Source organism: Myxine glutinosa, chromosome 5 (assembly GCF_964187855.1).
Source record: "Myxine glutinosa chromosome 5, kmMyxGlut1.1, whole genome shotgun sequence".
Classification (NCBI taxonomy): domain Eukaryota; kingdom Metazoa; phylum Chordata; class Myxini; order Myxiniformes; family Myxinidae; genus Myxine; species Myxine glutinosa.
Window position 1 is genome coordinate 129,823,496 of NC_136265.1, and position 15,223 is coordinate 129,838,718.

At 45.6% G+C, this 15,223-nt stretch overlaps 1 protein-coding gene across 2 annotated transcripts; it reads left to right on the forward strand.

Moving 5' to 3' along the window:
* The first annotated feature begins 241 nt into the window (after positions 1–241).
* On the forward strand, positions 242–14,948 carry CNDP2 (carnosine dipeptidase 2). Of its 2 annotated transcripts, XM_078778700.1 has the most exons (14): positions 242–382; positions 3,984–4,022; positions 4,472–4,550; positions 6,765–6,908; positions 7,006–7,168; positions 8,816–8,904; positions 10,371–10,571; positions 10,664–10,748; positions 10,856–11,016; positions 11,109–11,273; positions 11,384–11,525; positions 11,795–11,942; positions 14,577–14,670; positions 14,738–14,948. In XM_078778700.1, the coding sequence occupies exons 3-13, from the start codon at positions 4,491–4,493 to the stop codon at positions 14,641–14,643; spliced, it is 1,425 nt and encodes a 474-aa protein (XP_078634826.1). In that variant the 5' UTR covers positions 242–382; positions 3,984–4,022; positions 4,472–4,490; the 3' UTR covers positions 14,644–14,670; positions 14,738–14,948. The 2 variants fall into 2 exon arrangements, with proteins under 2 accessions (XP_078634826.1, XP_078634825.1); XM_078778699.1 differs by lacking the exon at positions 3,984–4,022 and having other exon boundaries at positions 253–382.
* The last annotated feature ends 275 nt before the right edge of the window (positions 14,949–15,223 follow it).

Genomic DNA, 15,223 nt, shown 5'->3' on the forward strand with positions numbered 1-15,223 from the left:
ATACACCGCTCCAATCACTAATCCATCCTAGGCCTCATTGTTTTAACTTGGGAACTTCGGCTAATGTTTTTTGAGTTTTCTGTATACATTTCTGCATCATTTCCCTCAGTTTTCAATTTTAATGTTTCCCTCAGCCCTATCACGTTTGACCTAATTTTTCAGGCGTTTGGGGTCTGTCCCATCACCAATCAGTTTGTAGAGCACACGCCAAGCGGCTTAAGTACTCCAAGCGGTTAATCGGGAATGGCTGGTTTGGCAAGCCCCAGGCTGAAGTCCAGCGCTAAAATGTTTGAAAACGCCCAGCTCAAGGTTTTCTCGTTCACTCCATCTCAAGGTCTCTTCCAGTGAATATACAATACAGCAGCTGAGAATTCCCCCTCAGGTAAGATCTTTCCTTTAATCACAATTTATTACAATTCAATATTATTGTGTAAATAAAATCTTTGAAAATGTTGAAACATTAGTCGTGCGCTGCCGGTGTACACGGACTGTATACGTATAATGTTGTGTTTTACAATGTACTGATTTCGAGGTCTCCAAACATACACCGCACAGATTAATGACCAAGGACTGGCTCGATGTCCATTGAGAGGAACAGCGTTACAATGTCTCTCCGAAAGGACCGACTGGACAACCCTCCCATCTACTTTCTCAACAATCCTCTCCAAGAAGTTCTGTCGCTCAAGCTTTTGGGTCTCACTATCTGCCATGATCTTTCTTGGGAAAACCACATTTCCAAGCTGGCCTCCAAAGCCAGTCTCCGACTGGGCATCCTCCGTCGTGCGAAGTCCTTCCTAGGCACACCTGAGCTCCTCACCACATACAAAGCTTTCATCCGCAGCTCAATGGAATACTGTTCCCCCCTCTGGGCTGGTGCTCCTGCCTCACACCTTGCTCGGCTTCACGCTGTTGAGGCCAAAGCTTTCAGAATCATTGGAATCTCCTGCGATGTAGTCAACGCCGAGGGCCTTTCACTCACTCACCGCAGGCAGGTTGGTGGTCTTTCTGTCTTCTACCGACTCCTCTCCGGCCTTGCTCCCCCAGCTCTCTCTGTGCTCTGTCCCCCCAATATTCCTTCAGGTCGCACAAGATCTGCCTGCAACCCTCTTATGGTTAAACTGCCAAAGTCTAGGCTCTCTGCTCACCTTCACTCTTTCATTCCCCTTTTCTCCCGCCTCTGGAACAAACTCCCCCACTCCCTTCAATCCCACTCCTCCCTCCAGGTCTTTAAAACAGCTGTTCACCACCATCTCTTATCTTCCCCCATCGAAAACCTTGATCTTTTCTACCCCCGGTAATTCACCCCAGAGTCCTTGCAGTGTTCATATGTTTTAATCCTCTCCCACCTCCCCCCAAGTCCTCCCGATGTCCCTGCTCTCAAATGTTGTGTTTGTGTCCTTCCCCTTCTTCCCCCTCTCTTTTGTGTCCTCCCCCCTCTCTCCCCATCTTGTCTGCCGCTCCCCTTGTTTTTTGTGTTTTGTGTGTCGGTTTGTCTTTTTGTGTGATTAATGTTTGCTCTTTCACGAGCCTCGATCTTGTATACAAAAAAAAAAAAAAAAAACAAACAAAAAAAAACATGAATGAATGAGCGCAACTTACACGTTCATCGCAATTTAACATGACCGATTGGTCTGTTAAAGTTAACTGCATTTTTAGTTGATTTTTTATCAATATGCTTTGCAGCAATAACTTGTTATCGGGTAAAAAACACCCGCAAGCACGGGGGCGCAGCATCGCGAAGCACCCCCAGGCTCAGGTTGTTTTTTTTCCGTTCCGCTCCTGTGGTGGACGACGTGCCGTGCCGTGCCGTGTACTGCACAAACTGAACGTGTTGCTGTAAAATAGGGCTTTATAATTATTATAGCTCTCGTTTTGTGAAATTCCAAACGCTTCCTGCTGATTACGCAAGGATCCCATAAATCCGTTGTGGACCACGGATTTTACTGTAAACATATTGTGGAATCGTCGAGGGTTAACAATAACAGCTCACCTGAAGAGTTAACAATTAACCCAATCTAACTCAAAGGATAAACAAGGGTTAGAGCCAAAGTCCCAAGCCAATTCCAAGGGTTAGAGCTAGCCATAGCTAACTCCAAAGGTTGACAGTTCACCCGAAGAGTTAACAATTAACCTGTCTCCCTCGACATATCACGTGCCTTCGATACTGTCTGGCACCCCGCTCTGCTCACCAAACTCTCCTCCTTTGGTATCCATGGAAATCTCCACGCATGGCTGGCGGACTTCCTCTCTCGTCGTCGTCAACGTGTGGCCCTGAATGGGTTTCTCTCATCTCCTCTTCCTGTTCTGGGCCCTGTGCTTTTTCTGGTCTTCATCAATGATCTCTCCGACTCTCTGGAAAATCCTCTCTATCTCTTTGCTGACGACTCCACTCTCTGCCGCTCCATTCCTCATCCCTCAGATCGGCAGTCTGCAGCCTCCTCACTCTGCAGACCTGGACAAAATCAGAGACTGGTCAAACAAGTGGAACATGTCTTTCAATCCTGACAAATCTCACACTCTTACGATGTCTCTCTGAAAAGACCGACTGGACAACCCTCCCATCTATTTTCTCAACAATCCTCTCCAAAAAGTTCTGTCACTCAAGCTTTTGGGTCTCACTATTTGCCATGATCCTTCCTGGGAAAACCACATTTCAAATCTGGCCTCCAAAGCCAGTCGCCGACTGGGCATCCTCCGTCGTGCGAAGTCCTTCCTTGGCACACCTGAGCTCCTCACCACATACAAGGCTTTCATCCGCAGCTCAATGGAATACTGCTCTCCCCTGGCTCCTGCCTCACACCTAGCTCGGCTTCACGCTGTTGAAACCAAAGCTTTCAGAATCATTGGAATCTCCCGCAATGAAGCTAACTCCGAGGGCCTTTCACTTAATCACCGCAGGCAGGTTGGTGGTCTTTCCGTCTTCTACCGACTCCTCTCCGGCCTTTCTCCTCCAGCTCTATCTGTGCTCTGTCCCCCAAATATTCCTGCAGGTCGCACCAGATCTGCCAGCAACCCTCTTATGGTGACATTGCCAAAATCAAGACTCACTGCCCACCTTCACGCCTTCATTCCTCTTTTCTCCCACACTCTCTTCAATCCCACTCCTCCCTCCAGGTCTTTAAGGCGGCTGTTCACCACCATCTCTTATCTTCCCCCATCCAAAATCTTGATCTTTTCTACCCCCGTTAATTCACCCCAGATCCACTTTTTTGAAATACCGACTTCTTGCCTAGAAGTCCTTGCAGTGTCCATGTGTTTTATCCCTCTCCCACCCCCCACCCCCAATCCCATGCCTCCTCCCCCAAGCCCTCTTCCTCCCACAGATCTCCCGATGTCCCTGTTCTCTACTGGTGTTGTACTTGCGTGCTTCCCTCCGTCTCCCCATCTTGTCTCCCGTTCCCTTTATTATATGTTTTTTGTGTCCGTTTTTTTTTTTTTTTTTTTTTTTTGTGATACTTGAAATCTTGTTCCTCGATCTTGATCTCGATCTTGATCGATCTCGATCATGAGGCTCGATCTTGTATACAAAAAAAAAACTTAAAAAACCAACTGCAAAGGTTAACAGTTGACCCAAGCTAACTCCAAGCGTTACAGCTAGCCAAAGTTAACTCCAAGGGTTAATAGTTCACCATAAGATTAACAATTAACCCAATCTAACGACAAGTATTAACAGCTAACCCAAGCTAACTAACGGTTAACAGTTTAACTGAATAGCTAACAATTAACCCAATATAACTTCAAGGGTTAATAGCTAACCCGAGCTACCTCGAAGGGTTAACTGATAACTAGAAGGGTGAACAGCTATAACTGTCAGAGGTAGCCCGAACAGCTGGAATTGTGATTGGCAGTGAGCAAGTTAAGCCGGCTGCTCCATCGACTCGCTGTCGGTCAAAGACAACGCATGGTAACTTTGGAAAAGAGTAGGTCATTGAGTGCTGGTACCCCAAAATCGATTCTTTGCTCCTGCTTTTCCCCATCTACAGGAGCTCTTCGTCAGCAGAACAGACTCGTGAGTGGTGCAGGTGAGTCGTCGGCCAAACACCCTTCAGATGGATTGAACATTAGCCGTTGCAAAATAGTCATTTTATTGTTTCTTTGCAAATCCTGTGAATGCAAGTCTTGGTTACGAACTTTGAGCACACTCTGCTTATCTGCACATGATTGGCTACAAGTACAAGAAACGCGTTCCGCTTTTAAATAACAATCGTAGTCCTGTGGGACAGAGGCTGAGGTTCATTATTTATTTATTTAATTGGTTAACTATTTAATCAAAAGCAACAACTCAACTCTGAACTGCACCTCCCCTCATCATGAGCCATTGAGCCAGTTACCATGAGCCATTGAGCCATGGCCAAAGTAATGTAGTAATAAAGGAGTACCTTTCGATCAGGTACGATGCTTGGAAGAGGCATCACAACGGCCTGCACCTGTTTGTGCAGTTATTTATTTATTTTTCGCTTTGTCGTGGCAGCTTTACCTGGAAACTCGAGATGGCACATCTGGAACAGATTTTTCGCTACATCGATGATCATCAAGATCGATATGTGCAGGTGAGGGGGTCATGCACGGGAGACCTGGGTACGGAGGATGATGAGGTCATTGTTGAGGCGCGAGTGATGTTGGCGAGACGACTCCGACTGGGTCTCGTTTGTGATCGCGTCATGTAAACAGCAGACGTGCGGCTGTGCTTTTGTTTGCACGCACTGATCGGCACGTCTGGGTGGTTGTTTGCACGCACTGATCGGCACGTCTGGGTGGTTGTTTGCACGCACTGATCGGCACGTCTGGGTGGTTGTTTGCACGCACTGATCGGCACGTCTGGGTGGTTGTTTGCACGCACTGATCGGCACGTCTGGGTGGTTGTTTGCACGCACTCATCGGCACGTCTGGGTGGTTGTTTGCACGCACTCATCGGCACGTCTGGGTGGTTGTTTGCACGCACTGATCGGCACGTCTGGGTGGTTGTTTGCACGCACTGATCGGCACGTCTGGGTGGTTGTTTGCACGCACTCATCGGCACGTCTGGGTGGTTGTTTGCACGCACTGATCAGCACGTCTGGGTGGTTGTTTGCACGCACTGATCGGCACGTCTGGGTGGTTGTCAGTGATAAAAGTAAAATATGTCACTCATGAATGAGGACCCGGGTTCAAATTCCGGGTATTGATGGCGTATTGTTGAGGTCAGAAAATTGGAACGACGTTCCTTGTCTTTGTTTGAAGCTCAAAGGTCCAGGCTCATTAGGCCCACCAAGCCCTCCTTTTTGTAACAGCCGCTAATTGCTCGGTATTGCATTTGAGACCGCTTGTTTGTCTGTCTGTCTGTCTGTTTGTTTGTCCGCACAGAATAAATATGATTTTCTCTGCAACCGTTGGTCCGATTGACGGGAAATTTTCACCGTAGGTGCAACACCACCTGTGTAATTTTTAAATTATAATTATGACGTCATACGTCACGTGGTATGGCCGCCATCTTGGAAAAACCGAAAAACTTTGCACCTCTATATCTCCGAAAGCGCTGCATAGAAAAACTTTCGACGTGGCTCATTGTAAAGAACTCTCCATGTGGAATAACATATGTTAATGATGATGTCATAGGTGCCTCCATTATGACATCATAATTCGACAATTACAAAACTTCATCCGATCAAGTTGAAATTTATTTAGCGTTATCTAGGGATAAATTTGTGGAGAAAAAAATAAATAAAGATGTCATCGGTCACGTGGTTCGGCCGCCATATTTGCTTTTAACAAAAAAGCCTTTAAAACCACTGGAAACACATCCTGGCGAGGGTCTGCAATCTCTGATTGGTCTTGCTTGTTTTCATCGATCTAGATTCTAGATTCTAGACATTATTTTAAGTTTAAAAAATATTTTGAAGAACGTTTCTTCGGAATTTTTCAAACATTACATCATTAATGAGATGATTCTGCACTTACAAACTCTGCCACCGAAGCTGGACGGAGGTTATGGTTTCGCCCCCGTCTGTCTGTGAACAGGACATCTCAAAAAGTTGTGGCCGGATTCGGACGAAACTTGGTGGAGACGATGGGTGTGTGACGAGGACGAATCGATTCGATTTTGGTGAAGAACCGAATACGAGCATTTTTGAATTTGTTGAGTGATTCTTCACTATTGAGAGATGGGGCAAAAAAAACGATATATGGCAAGATATTAAAAAAAGTTGTGGACAAGTTATGACTAAACGTCCTGCTTTCCACAGCAGTTAGCAAACCTCGATCAATATCTTGTTCTATCTGACCTGTTCTACCTGTCCTGTCATGGCCTCCCGACGCATATCGATGAGAGATTTCACGAGAGCAGGCTGCAGTTCAACACGAATCTGTTGCTGTGCTGCTGGTGCAGTGCCCCCATGGAGGCTGCGGCAGGAATTTTTAATTTGTTCAGTGTCAGCAATAGTTCACCTCCTCTTCGCGAAGGATACTGTGGAATCTTTAACATCCACCAACTAATGCTGCCAGACGGAAAGCCCGGTTTAACGTCCATACGATGGACAGAACACGTGGATGTCTCGCGCTGCCTTTACATAAACTCTGGACATTTAGTTGGCAAAAAAGGTTTATATATTAAACATATCTAATGGAAATAGAGGGATTCATGATTTGTTCGGTAAAACCTCAGTTTTCAAACTTCCACTGTGGGAATTATCAATGGAATGGAGTGAGTGTCATTGCTGTGAAATATTGGGCGTCGCGTGTTGTTGCATGACGCTCTTAACCTGCTTTTGACCGACGCGCCATGCCAGCGTCTGGCCGAGTGGGTTGCCATTGAGAGCGTGTCTGCGGACCCGGGGAAACGGAGTGAAGTGGTGCGGATGGTGAAGTTTGTCGGAAGTGAGATCGAGCGTCTCGGAGGAAGAGTGGAGTATGTGGACATCGGCATGCAGAAGGTTCGTGAGTTACCTTCCCGTCTTTCGGTTTGTTCGGGTCAGCGGCGTTCCGATTGGATATTTATTCCACCTTGACCCTCCTCCCCCGACCGACCAGCTTCCGGATGGCTCCGAGATCCCTTTGCCGCCGGTGCTCCTGGGTGCGTTGGGTAGCGACCCCAAAAAGAAAACCCTTTGCATTTATGGTCACCTTGATGTCCAGCCGGCCGAAAAGGACGACGGCTGGGACACTGAACCGTTCACGTTGGTCGAGAAAGACGGTGAGTCAGCCACATATTGCCGTTGTGCAGTCTGAAGGGAAAATACAAAAGATACAAAAGACAAAACCGCAGTTCAGGAGGGTGACCCGAGGTAGTGGCAAACAGCCGTCTCGAAGCTCTGATGGGAAGAATGGGACTGAACAGACAGACAGGTTGGTTCCACAGGTGAGAAAAAGCGAAACAAATATGTGGAGGTGAGCAGTGAGCTTGGATTTTGGGAGTTTAACGAGAAGAAGGTTACTGGGAGATCACGTGCACCATACAGAAGCCTGAGAGGGCAGAGGGTGCAACACCAAAAAGGAGGTGGTAGAATACAGAGAGGCCACAAACCTGTCTGCGATGTGAAAGTAACTGGCCTAGACACTCAGCTTTGTCGCAAGAGGTCCCAATGGTTTTGAGGGCCTTTGCTATCCAGGGCATGACGAATGGTAAGATGTGAGGCAGGGGCGCCAGCGCAAACGGAGAGCAGTACTCCATCAAGATGCGAACGAAGGCCTTGTCGGTTGTCAAATGTTCAGATTGGCTGTGGAAAGATCTTGCACGATAAAGGCAGCAAAGTTGCCGGCTGGCTTTGGCGACATCTTGGAAATATTGTCAGGCCAAGAGAGGTCATGGCTAATTTTGAGGCCCAAAAGTTTGAGTGACTGAACCTCTTCAAGTAGTTTGTTTGGGAAGTAGATGGGAGGATTTGCCAGACGGTGCTTTCAGAGAGACGGGGTGAGTGTGTGGGATATGTCGGGGTTGAACGACGTATTCCAAGTGTTGGACCAGCTCCCAATTCTATCATGGTCTGCAGAGAGTGAGAGGTCTGCTGTCTGCCTGTCTGCCGGATGACAAATTATATGGCAGATGGTGAAATCATCAACAAAGAAATGGGCATATTTTTCCATGGAATAAGAAAGATCATTGAAGAAGATTAGGATTAGGAATAGGACTGGGCCCAGAATACTACCTGAGGGCACTCGAGCCTTTCCAGGGAGAGTAGATGAGAGGATTCCACATGGCCTTGTGTGGAGATTTCATTTCTTATTTCTTGATTTCATTATTCACTTTATCTCTCTCCAAGACCTATTATCATGTCCCAAGTACTATTTGCTCCTGTAATTATTGTAAAATGTTTGTATCGTATTAAATATCGTTACGATGCATTATAGGAATGATAACAAAGGCTCCAGGCAAGATTTAAAATGTTTTTGCTGGAGCCTTTGTTATCATTCCATTGTTATCATTTCTTTGTTATTTTATCACTATGTTGATTAAAAGTTTCCTGTTTGGTTTCAACAACAGAACCCTGTTGTTGGGCTAGCGGCTAGGGTGCCAGCTTAGGATCCTAGGATCCTGGGTTCGAATCCCGGTCGATCGCTGAATCAACACCAGGAGGGTTGACTCAGCCTGTCATCCTTCCGAGGTCGGCTAATTGAGTACCAGTTCACTGGTAATTCCCTGCTTGTCGTAAAAGGCGACAAAAAGGGTTGGTGGCAGGAAGGGCATCCGGCCGCAAAACATTGCTTCAACAAGGGGACCAAAAAACAACAACAACCACGGTCCCCGAAAAAGGCCAACCCCCACTTTGCGGGGGAAAATGGCCTCTAAAGGTGTTTTTTTTCTTTTTCTTTTCAATAATGCAATCCCATCCATTCTTGGCAGGCAAGTTGTATGGCCGTGGCTCCACTGACGACAAGGGTCCAGTCCTTGCCTGGTTCAACTGCATCGAGGCCATGCAGGCCCTTAACATGGTGGGTTCGGCCTGGCGGGTTGCACAACATCGGTGAAGTCGATTCCGTGGGTAGTAACCATGGAGTATCTTAGCTATTTAATACCTGTGAAGTGTTGGAGTACAAGTTCTCTTGCTCGTTCCAAAATATTGTCACTTGGCTCATAAGCTAGCAGATGCAAAGTCACCAGTTGTTCATCATGGTCTGAGCTCCATGACCCCAGGTTAGAGTTGCAGATACTGTGTTTACTTATACTATTGCCCTTTATGCGGCACCATACATGCCCTTCATTCACTTCAGTTCACTGTTCACTGGTAATTTTATCCAGTTCACTGGTAATTCCCTGTTTGTCATAAAAGGCGACAAAAAGGGTTGGCGGCAGGAAGGGCATCGGGCCGTAAAACATTGCTTCAAAAAGGGGACCAACAAAAACAACAACAACCACGGTGCCCGAAAAAGGCCAACCCCCGCTTTGCTGGGAAAAATGGCCTCTAAAGGTGTTTTTTTTTTTTTTCATCCATGTGCTGCTTGTAAAAGAAAAGATCAATTTTCAATGTACAGCGTTTGAAAAAAATTTGGCCACATGGACGAACCAACTTTATCTGAATAGTCAGGTTCACTATGTTTTTTTTTGTTCAAATTTTTTGGAGATTAGCAAAACTATACATTTTTGGAATATTCAGAGCATGAGGAATCCAAAAATTAATGTTGGCATTTGCGTAGACACCTTTGCGAAAATAACACTCAGGACAGTGATGAAGATGTGTAAAAGCATATTCCTGAACGGTATAGACCTCGTAGATCCTGTGTATAGGACTTATAGTTCAATCTGATACTAACAAGGCTGCTTTCTTGCTTTATAAACCCATACCCATAACTTCAAAGGACTTGCAATATCATGTATTATGTAATACAGTTATATCACAAATATAAAGATAATGGTTTTCAATTACCTTTGTACGTTGCTTTTCTATAATCCTGAGCACTATTTTGAGGCCTTTATTGGATTCCTTGACCCAGAAAACATAGGATTAGCATATTTAAATAAGATTCTAGGTCGACTCGAAGCCGAGATAGCGCAAAACATGTATTTTATGGCGGCCATTTTGAAAATCCAAAATGGCGGCCATGCAGGTGTCTGTGCAAATGCCAACATTGATTTTCCGATTCTCCATGCTCTGATGATTCCAAAAATGTACAGGTTTGCTAATCTCCCAAAATTTTGAACGAAATTATATTTGTTAACATAGTGAACCTGACTAATCCATGTTCTGGTTGTCAGGAAGATACAGGTGATACCGAGATTGACCATTGATGACGCTGCTGTAAAAACATCAGAGCTCCATTATTAAGGAAGCTGTGAAGCTGCATCCATTTACATTCCGAATTGGATGACGTGTTTTCATGATGAGTACGTAGACGTAGCAAAGGCATAACGAGATTTCCCAAAAGGTTGCATTCCACGGACATGATTGCGTGTTGTTCAGGACCTGCCTGTGAACCTGAAGTTCGTGCTCGAGGGCATGGAGGAGTCTGGGTCACAGGGATTAGATGAGATTGTCTTTTCCCACAAAGACACCTTCCTGAAAAGCGTGGATTATGTTTGCATCTCGGACAACTACTGGCTTGGTAGTCGCAAACCTTGCCTCACTTACGGCCTTCGTGGATTAGCGTTCTTTTACATCGAGGTACTTCCGTCGTTTCATCTTTTGTCTCGTCCTGGTGTTCTCTTTTTCACGTCTTGAATCCTTATTCACCCAAATTCCTTTTCTCGGTGCAGGTGGACTGCGCCTCCAAGGATCTGCACTCGGGGGTTTACGGCGGTGCCGTATACGAGGCCATGGCCGACTTGATTGCACTTATGGGTGAGTGCGTGCCCGCGATGGCGTACATTTGGATGATGCTGTCACAGCAGGTAAGTTTGTTTGAAATACCTGCCTCTCACGGCGCCCGGACAATTCTGGCAACACAGGTTCGCTCGTCGCCACGGACGGACACATCCTGATACCCGGAATCGACGACCAGGTGGCCAAAATTGAACCTGCGGAAGTGGCGTTGTACAAGAAGATCGACTTCGAGGTGGAGGAGTTTCGACAGGAGATTGGTGCGTCACGACTTATGTACAGTACCAAGGTGTGTGCTTTCACCTGCCATCGATCGCCTGTCCTCAAATTTGGGACGATCTATTGAATTCTGATCTCAGTGTCTGCTAATTTGGTGAACAGGAACAAGTGCTGATGCATCGCTGGCGATTCCCATCGCTTTCTCTACACGGCATCGAAGGCGCTTTCTCAGGCTCAGGCGCAAAGACCGTAATACCCAGGAAGGTGAACGGAAAGTTTTCAATCCGCCTGGTGCCAAACATGGACCCCAACGTGGTGAAGAAGCTGGTAGGAAGCTTCGCATACCCGTATTCACTCTTCTTTATAAAGCTGAAATGGCCGTTGCCTCTGTTATCACCCGAAGCTGCACAACCAAAAACGTGGATCATGTGCCACAGGTCATCGATTATCTGCAGAAGGTGTTTGCCAAACGGGGAAGCCCTAACAAATTGAATATCACAATGGATGACGGAAGCGAACCCTGGTTGGCCGACTCCAACAACCCGAACTTCAAGGCCGGTTCCAATGCCATGAAAATTGGTTCGACTCTTTTTCTTTTCATGATCAGATTTTGAAAAAGATCACTTTTTATTTCCTATTTGGCTCATTTATTTACTTATTTACAAATTATAATTCTGCTGTGGATGTCTATGAAGATTTTCATGAACCATGCAAATGTTTCTTTGTTCCGTTAAACATCATCATACCGAAGCTTGCTCTACCATCAGCACGTGATTGGATAGCCATTTTGTTGCCTAGCAACGCAATATTTGCTTCCGCTGTCCTCTCTATTGTCTGTGGCCCTCCAGTGTTCGGTCAGGAGCCAGATATGATACGAGAAGGTGGCTCCATCCCGGTCACTCTCACATTCGAGCAGGCGACCGGCAAGAGCGTGTTGTTGCTGCCTATTGGTGCTTGCGATGACGGTGCGCACTCGCAGAATGAGAAGATCAACAGGTACCTGTAGAACCTCCATTTTTTTTTTTGTATACAAGGTCGAGGCTCATCAAAGAGCTAACAATCACACAAAAAGTCAAACCGACACATAAAACATATAATAAGGGGAGCGGTAAACAAGATGGGGAGAGAGGGGGAAGAACACAAGCACAACATTTGAGAGCAGGGACATCGAGAGATCTGTGGGAGGGAGAGGGCTTGGGGGGAGGTGGGAGGGGTATAAAACATATGGACACTGCAAGGACTTCCAGAAAGGAAGTTGGAATTAAAAAAAAAGTGGATCTGGGGTGAATTAGCAGGGGTAGAAAAGATCAACGTTTTGGATGGGGGAAGATAAGAGGGTGAGCCATTGCTCCAAATGAGCTATCGGTCCATTGGTCCAAATGGAACTTGCATCATTTTCTTGCATGCAAAAATGTTTACATCTCGATGTAAAGTCGACCGGTTAATTTGATTTCCAATGCTTTTTGGATCTTGGTGTCCGAGTCAAATTGCACATCTTGTAGCATCCAATGCTTTTTGGATCTTGGTGTCTGATTCAAATTGCACATCTTGTAGCATCCAATGCTTTTTGGATCTTGGTGTCCGAGTCAAATTGCACATCTTGTAGCATCCAATGCTTTTTGGATCTTGGTGTCCGATTCAAATTGCACATCTTGTGGCATCCAATTATTTTTGGATCTTGGTGTCCGATTCAAATTGCACATCTTGTAGCATCCAATGCTTTTTGGATCTTGGTGTCCGAGTCAAATTGCACATCTTGTAGCCATCCAATGCTTTTTGGATCTTGGTGTCCGAGTCAAATTGCACATCTTGTAGCATCCAATGCTTTTTGGATCTTGGTGTCCGAGTCAAATTGCACATCTTGTAGCATCCAATGCTTTTTGGATCTTGGTGTCTGATTCAAATTGCACATCTTGTAGCATCCAATGCTTTTTGGATCTTGGTGTCCGATTCAAATTGCACATCTTGTAGCATCCAATGCTTTTTGGATCTTGGTGTCCGAGTCAAATTGCACATCTTGTAGCCATCCAATGCTTTTTGGATCTTGGTGTCCGAGTCAAATTGCACATCTTGTAGCATCCAATGCTTTTTGGATCTTGGTGTCCGATTCAAATTGCACATCTTGTAGCATCCAATGCTTTTTGGATCTTGGTGTCCGATTCAAATTGCACATCTTGTAGCATCCAATGCTTTTTGGATCTTGGTGTCCGAGTCAAATTGCACATCTTGTAGCCATCCAATGCTTTTTGGATCTTGGTGTCCGAGTCAAATTGCACATCTTGAAGCATCCAATGCTTTTTGGATCTTGGTGTCCGATTCAAATTGCACATCTTGTAGCATCCAATGCTTTTTGGATCTTGGTGTCCGAGTCAAATTGCACATCTTGTAGCCATCCAATGCTTTTTGGATCTTGGTGTCCGAGTCAAATTGCACATCTTGTAGCATCCAATGCTTTTTGGATCTTGGTGTCCGAGTCAAATTGCACATCTTGTAGCCATCCAATGCTTTTTGGATCTTGGTGTCCGAGTCAAATTGCACATCTTGTAGCCATCCAATGCTTTTTGGATCTTGGTGTCCGAGTCAAATTGCACATCTTGTAGCATCCAATGCTTTTTGGATCTTGGTGTCCAATTCAAATTGCACATCTTGAAGCATCCAATGCTTTTTGGATCTTGGTGTCCGAGTCAAATTGCACATCTTGTAGCATCCAATGCTTTTTGGATCTTGGTGTCCGAGTCAAATTGCACATCTTGTAGCATCCAATGCTTTTTGGATCTTGGTGTCCGAGTCAAATTGCACATCTTGTAGCATCCAATGCTTTTTGGATCTTGGTGTCCGAGTCAAATTGCACATCTTGCAGCATCCAATGCTTTTTGGATCTTGGTGTCCGATTCAAATTGCACATCTTGCAGCATCCAATGCTTTTTGGATCTTGGTGTCCGATTCAAATTGCACATCTTGTAGCATCCAATGCTTTTTGGATCTTGGTGTCCGAGTCAAATTGCACATCTTGTAGCATCCAATGCTTTTTGGATCTTGGTGTCCGAGTCAAATTGCACATCTTGTAGCATCCAATGCTTTTTGGATCTTGGTGTCCGAGTCAAATTGCACATCTTGTAGCATCCAATGCTTTTTGGATCTTGGTGTCCGAGTCAAATTGCACATCTTGTAGCATCCAATGCTTTTTGGATCTTGGTGTCCGAGTCAAATTGCACATCTTGTAGCATCCAATGCTTTTTGGATCTTGGTGTCCCGAGTCAAATTGCACATCTTGTAGCATCCAATGCTTTTTGGATCTTGGTGTCCGATTCAAATTGCACATCTTGAAGCATCCAATGCTTTTTGGATCTTGGTGTCCGATTCAAATTGCACATCTTGTAGCATCCAATGCTTTTTGGATCTTGGTGTCCGAGTCAAATTGCACATCTTGTAGCATCCAATGCTTTTTGGATCTTGGTGTCCGAGTCAAATTGCACATCTTGTAGCATCCAATGCTTTTTGGATCTTGGTGTCCGATTCAAATTGCACATCTTGTAGCACCGAACGGTGTTTTGGTTATCGTCATTGATATTGCGATTACTCTGAAAGTTCGCTTTGAACATTCCGATCTCCTTGTTTTCATGCTTTCAGGACCAACTTCATCAAAGGAACGAAGGTGTTGGCAGCGTACTTTCATCAGCTTTCCACGCTGTCCTAAATCTGCAACTGTGATTTTCATGGGGGGGGGGGGGGGGGGGGGGGGGGGGGGGGGGGGGGGGGGGGGGGTGGGGGGGGGGGGGGTGGGGGGGGGTGGGAAACATCTATGACAATTACAAGCACGTCGGATTCGCCACTCTGCGATGGTCGAGCAAGCTTCGTTTTTTTGTTTTTTTTGAATGCGTTGTTGGATAGAATAATGGTAGTTGTAATAATCATGTTTGTGGCATTATCCATGTGATGATTTTCCTGTTATTTCTCCTTCCTGGAAGCACAAGGGTTTTATTAAAGCTAAGATACATTCAATGCCTTGTGGTGTTCAACATGTATGGAGAGCATGGATAGATACCACAAAACAAAGGTTAAAATAAAGCGTGATAGAAAGTACTGTTACCCAGATCCTGTATAATCTTTCCTTATTTAGTGGTTTTTGAGGCCAAAATAAACTCAAACAACCCCATTCGCTGAACACACAAAAAAACAGTCAGAGGTACAACCTGCGGCTATATTGCGGTACAACCTGTGGCACGGATTCTCTATGTAAATAGGTTCCATGTAGCATCACCTTGTGGTGGCGACAG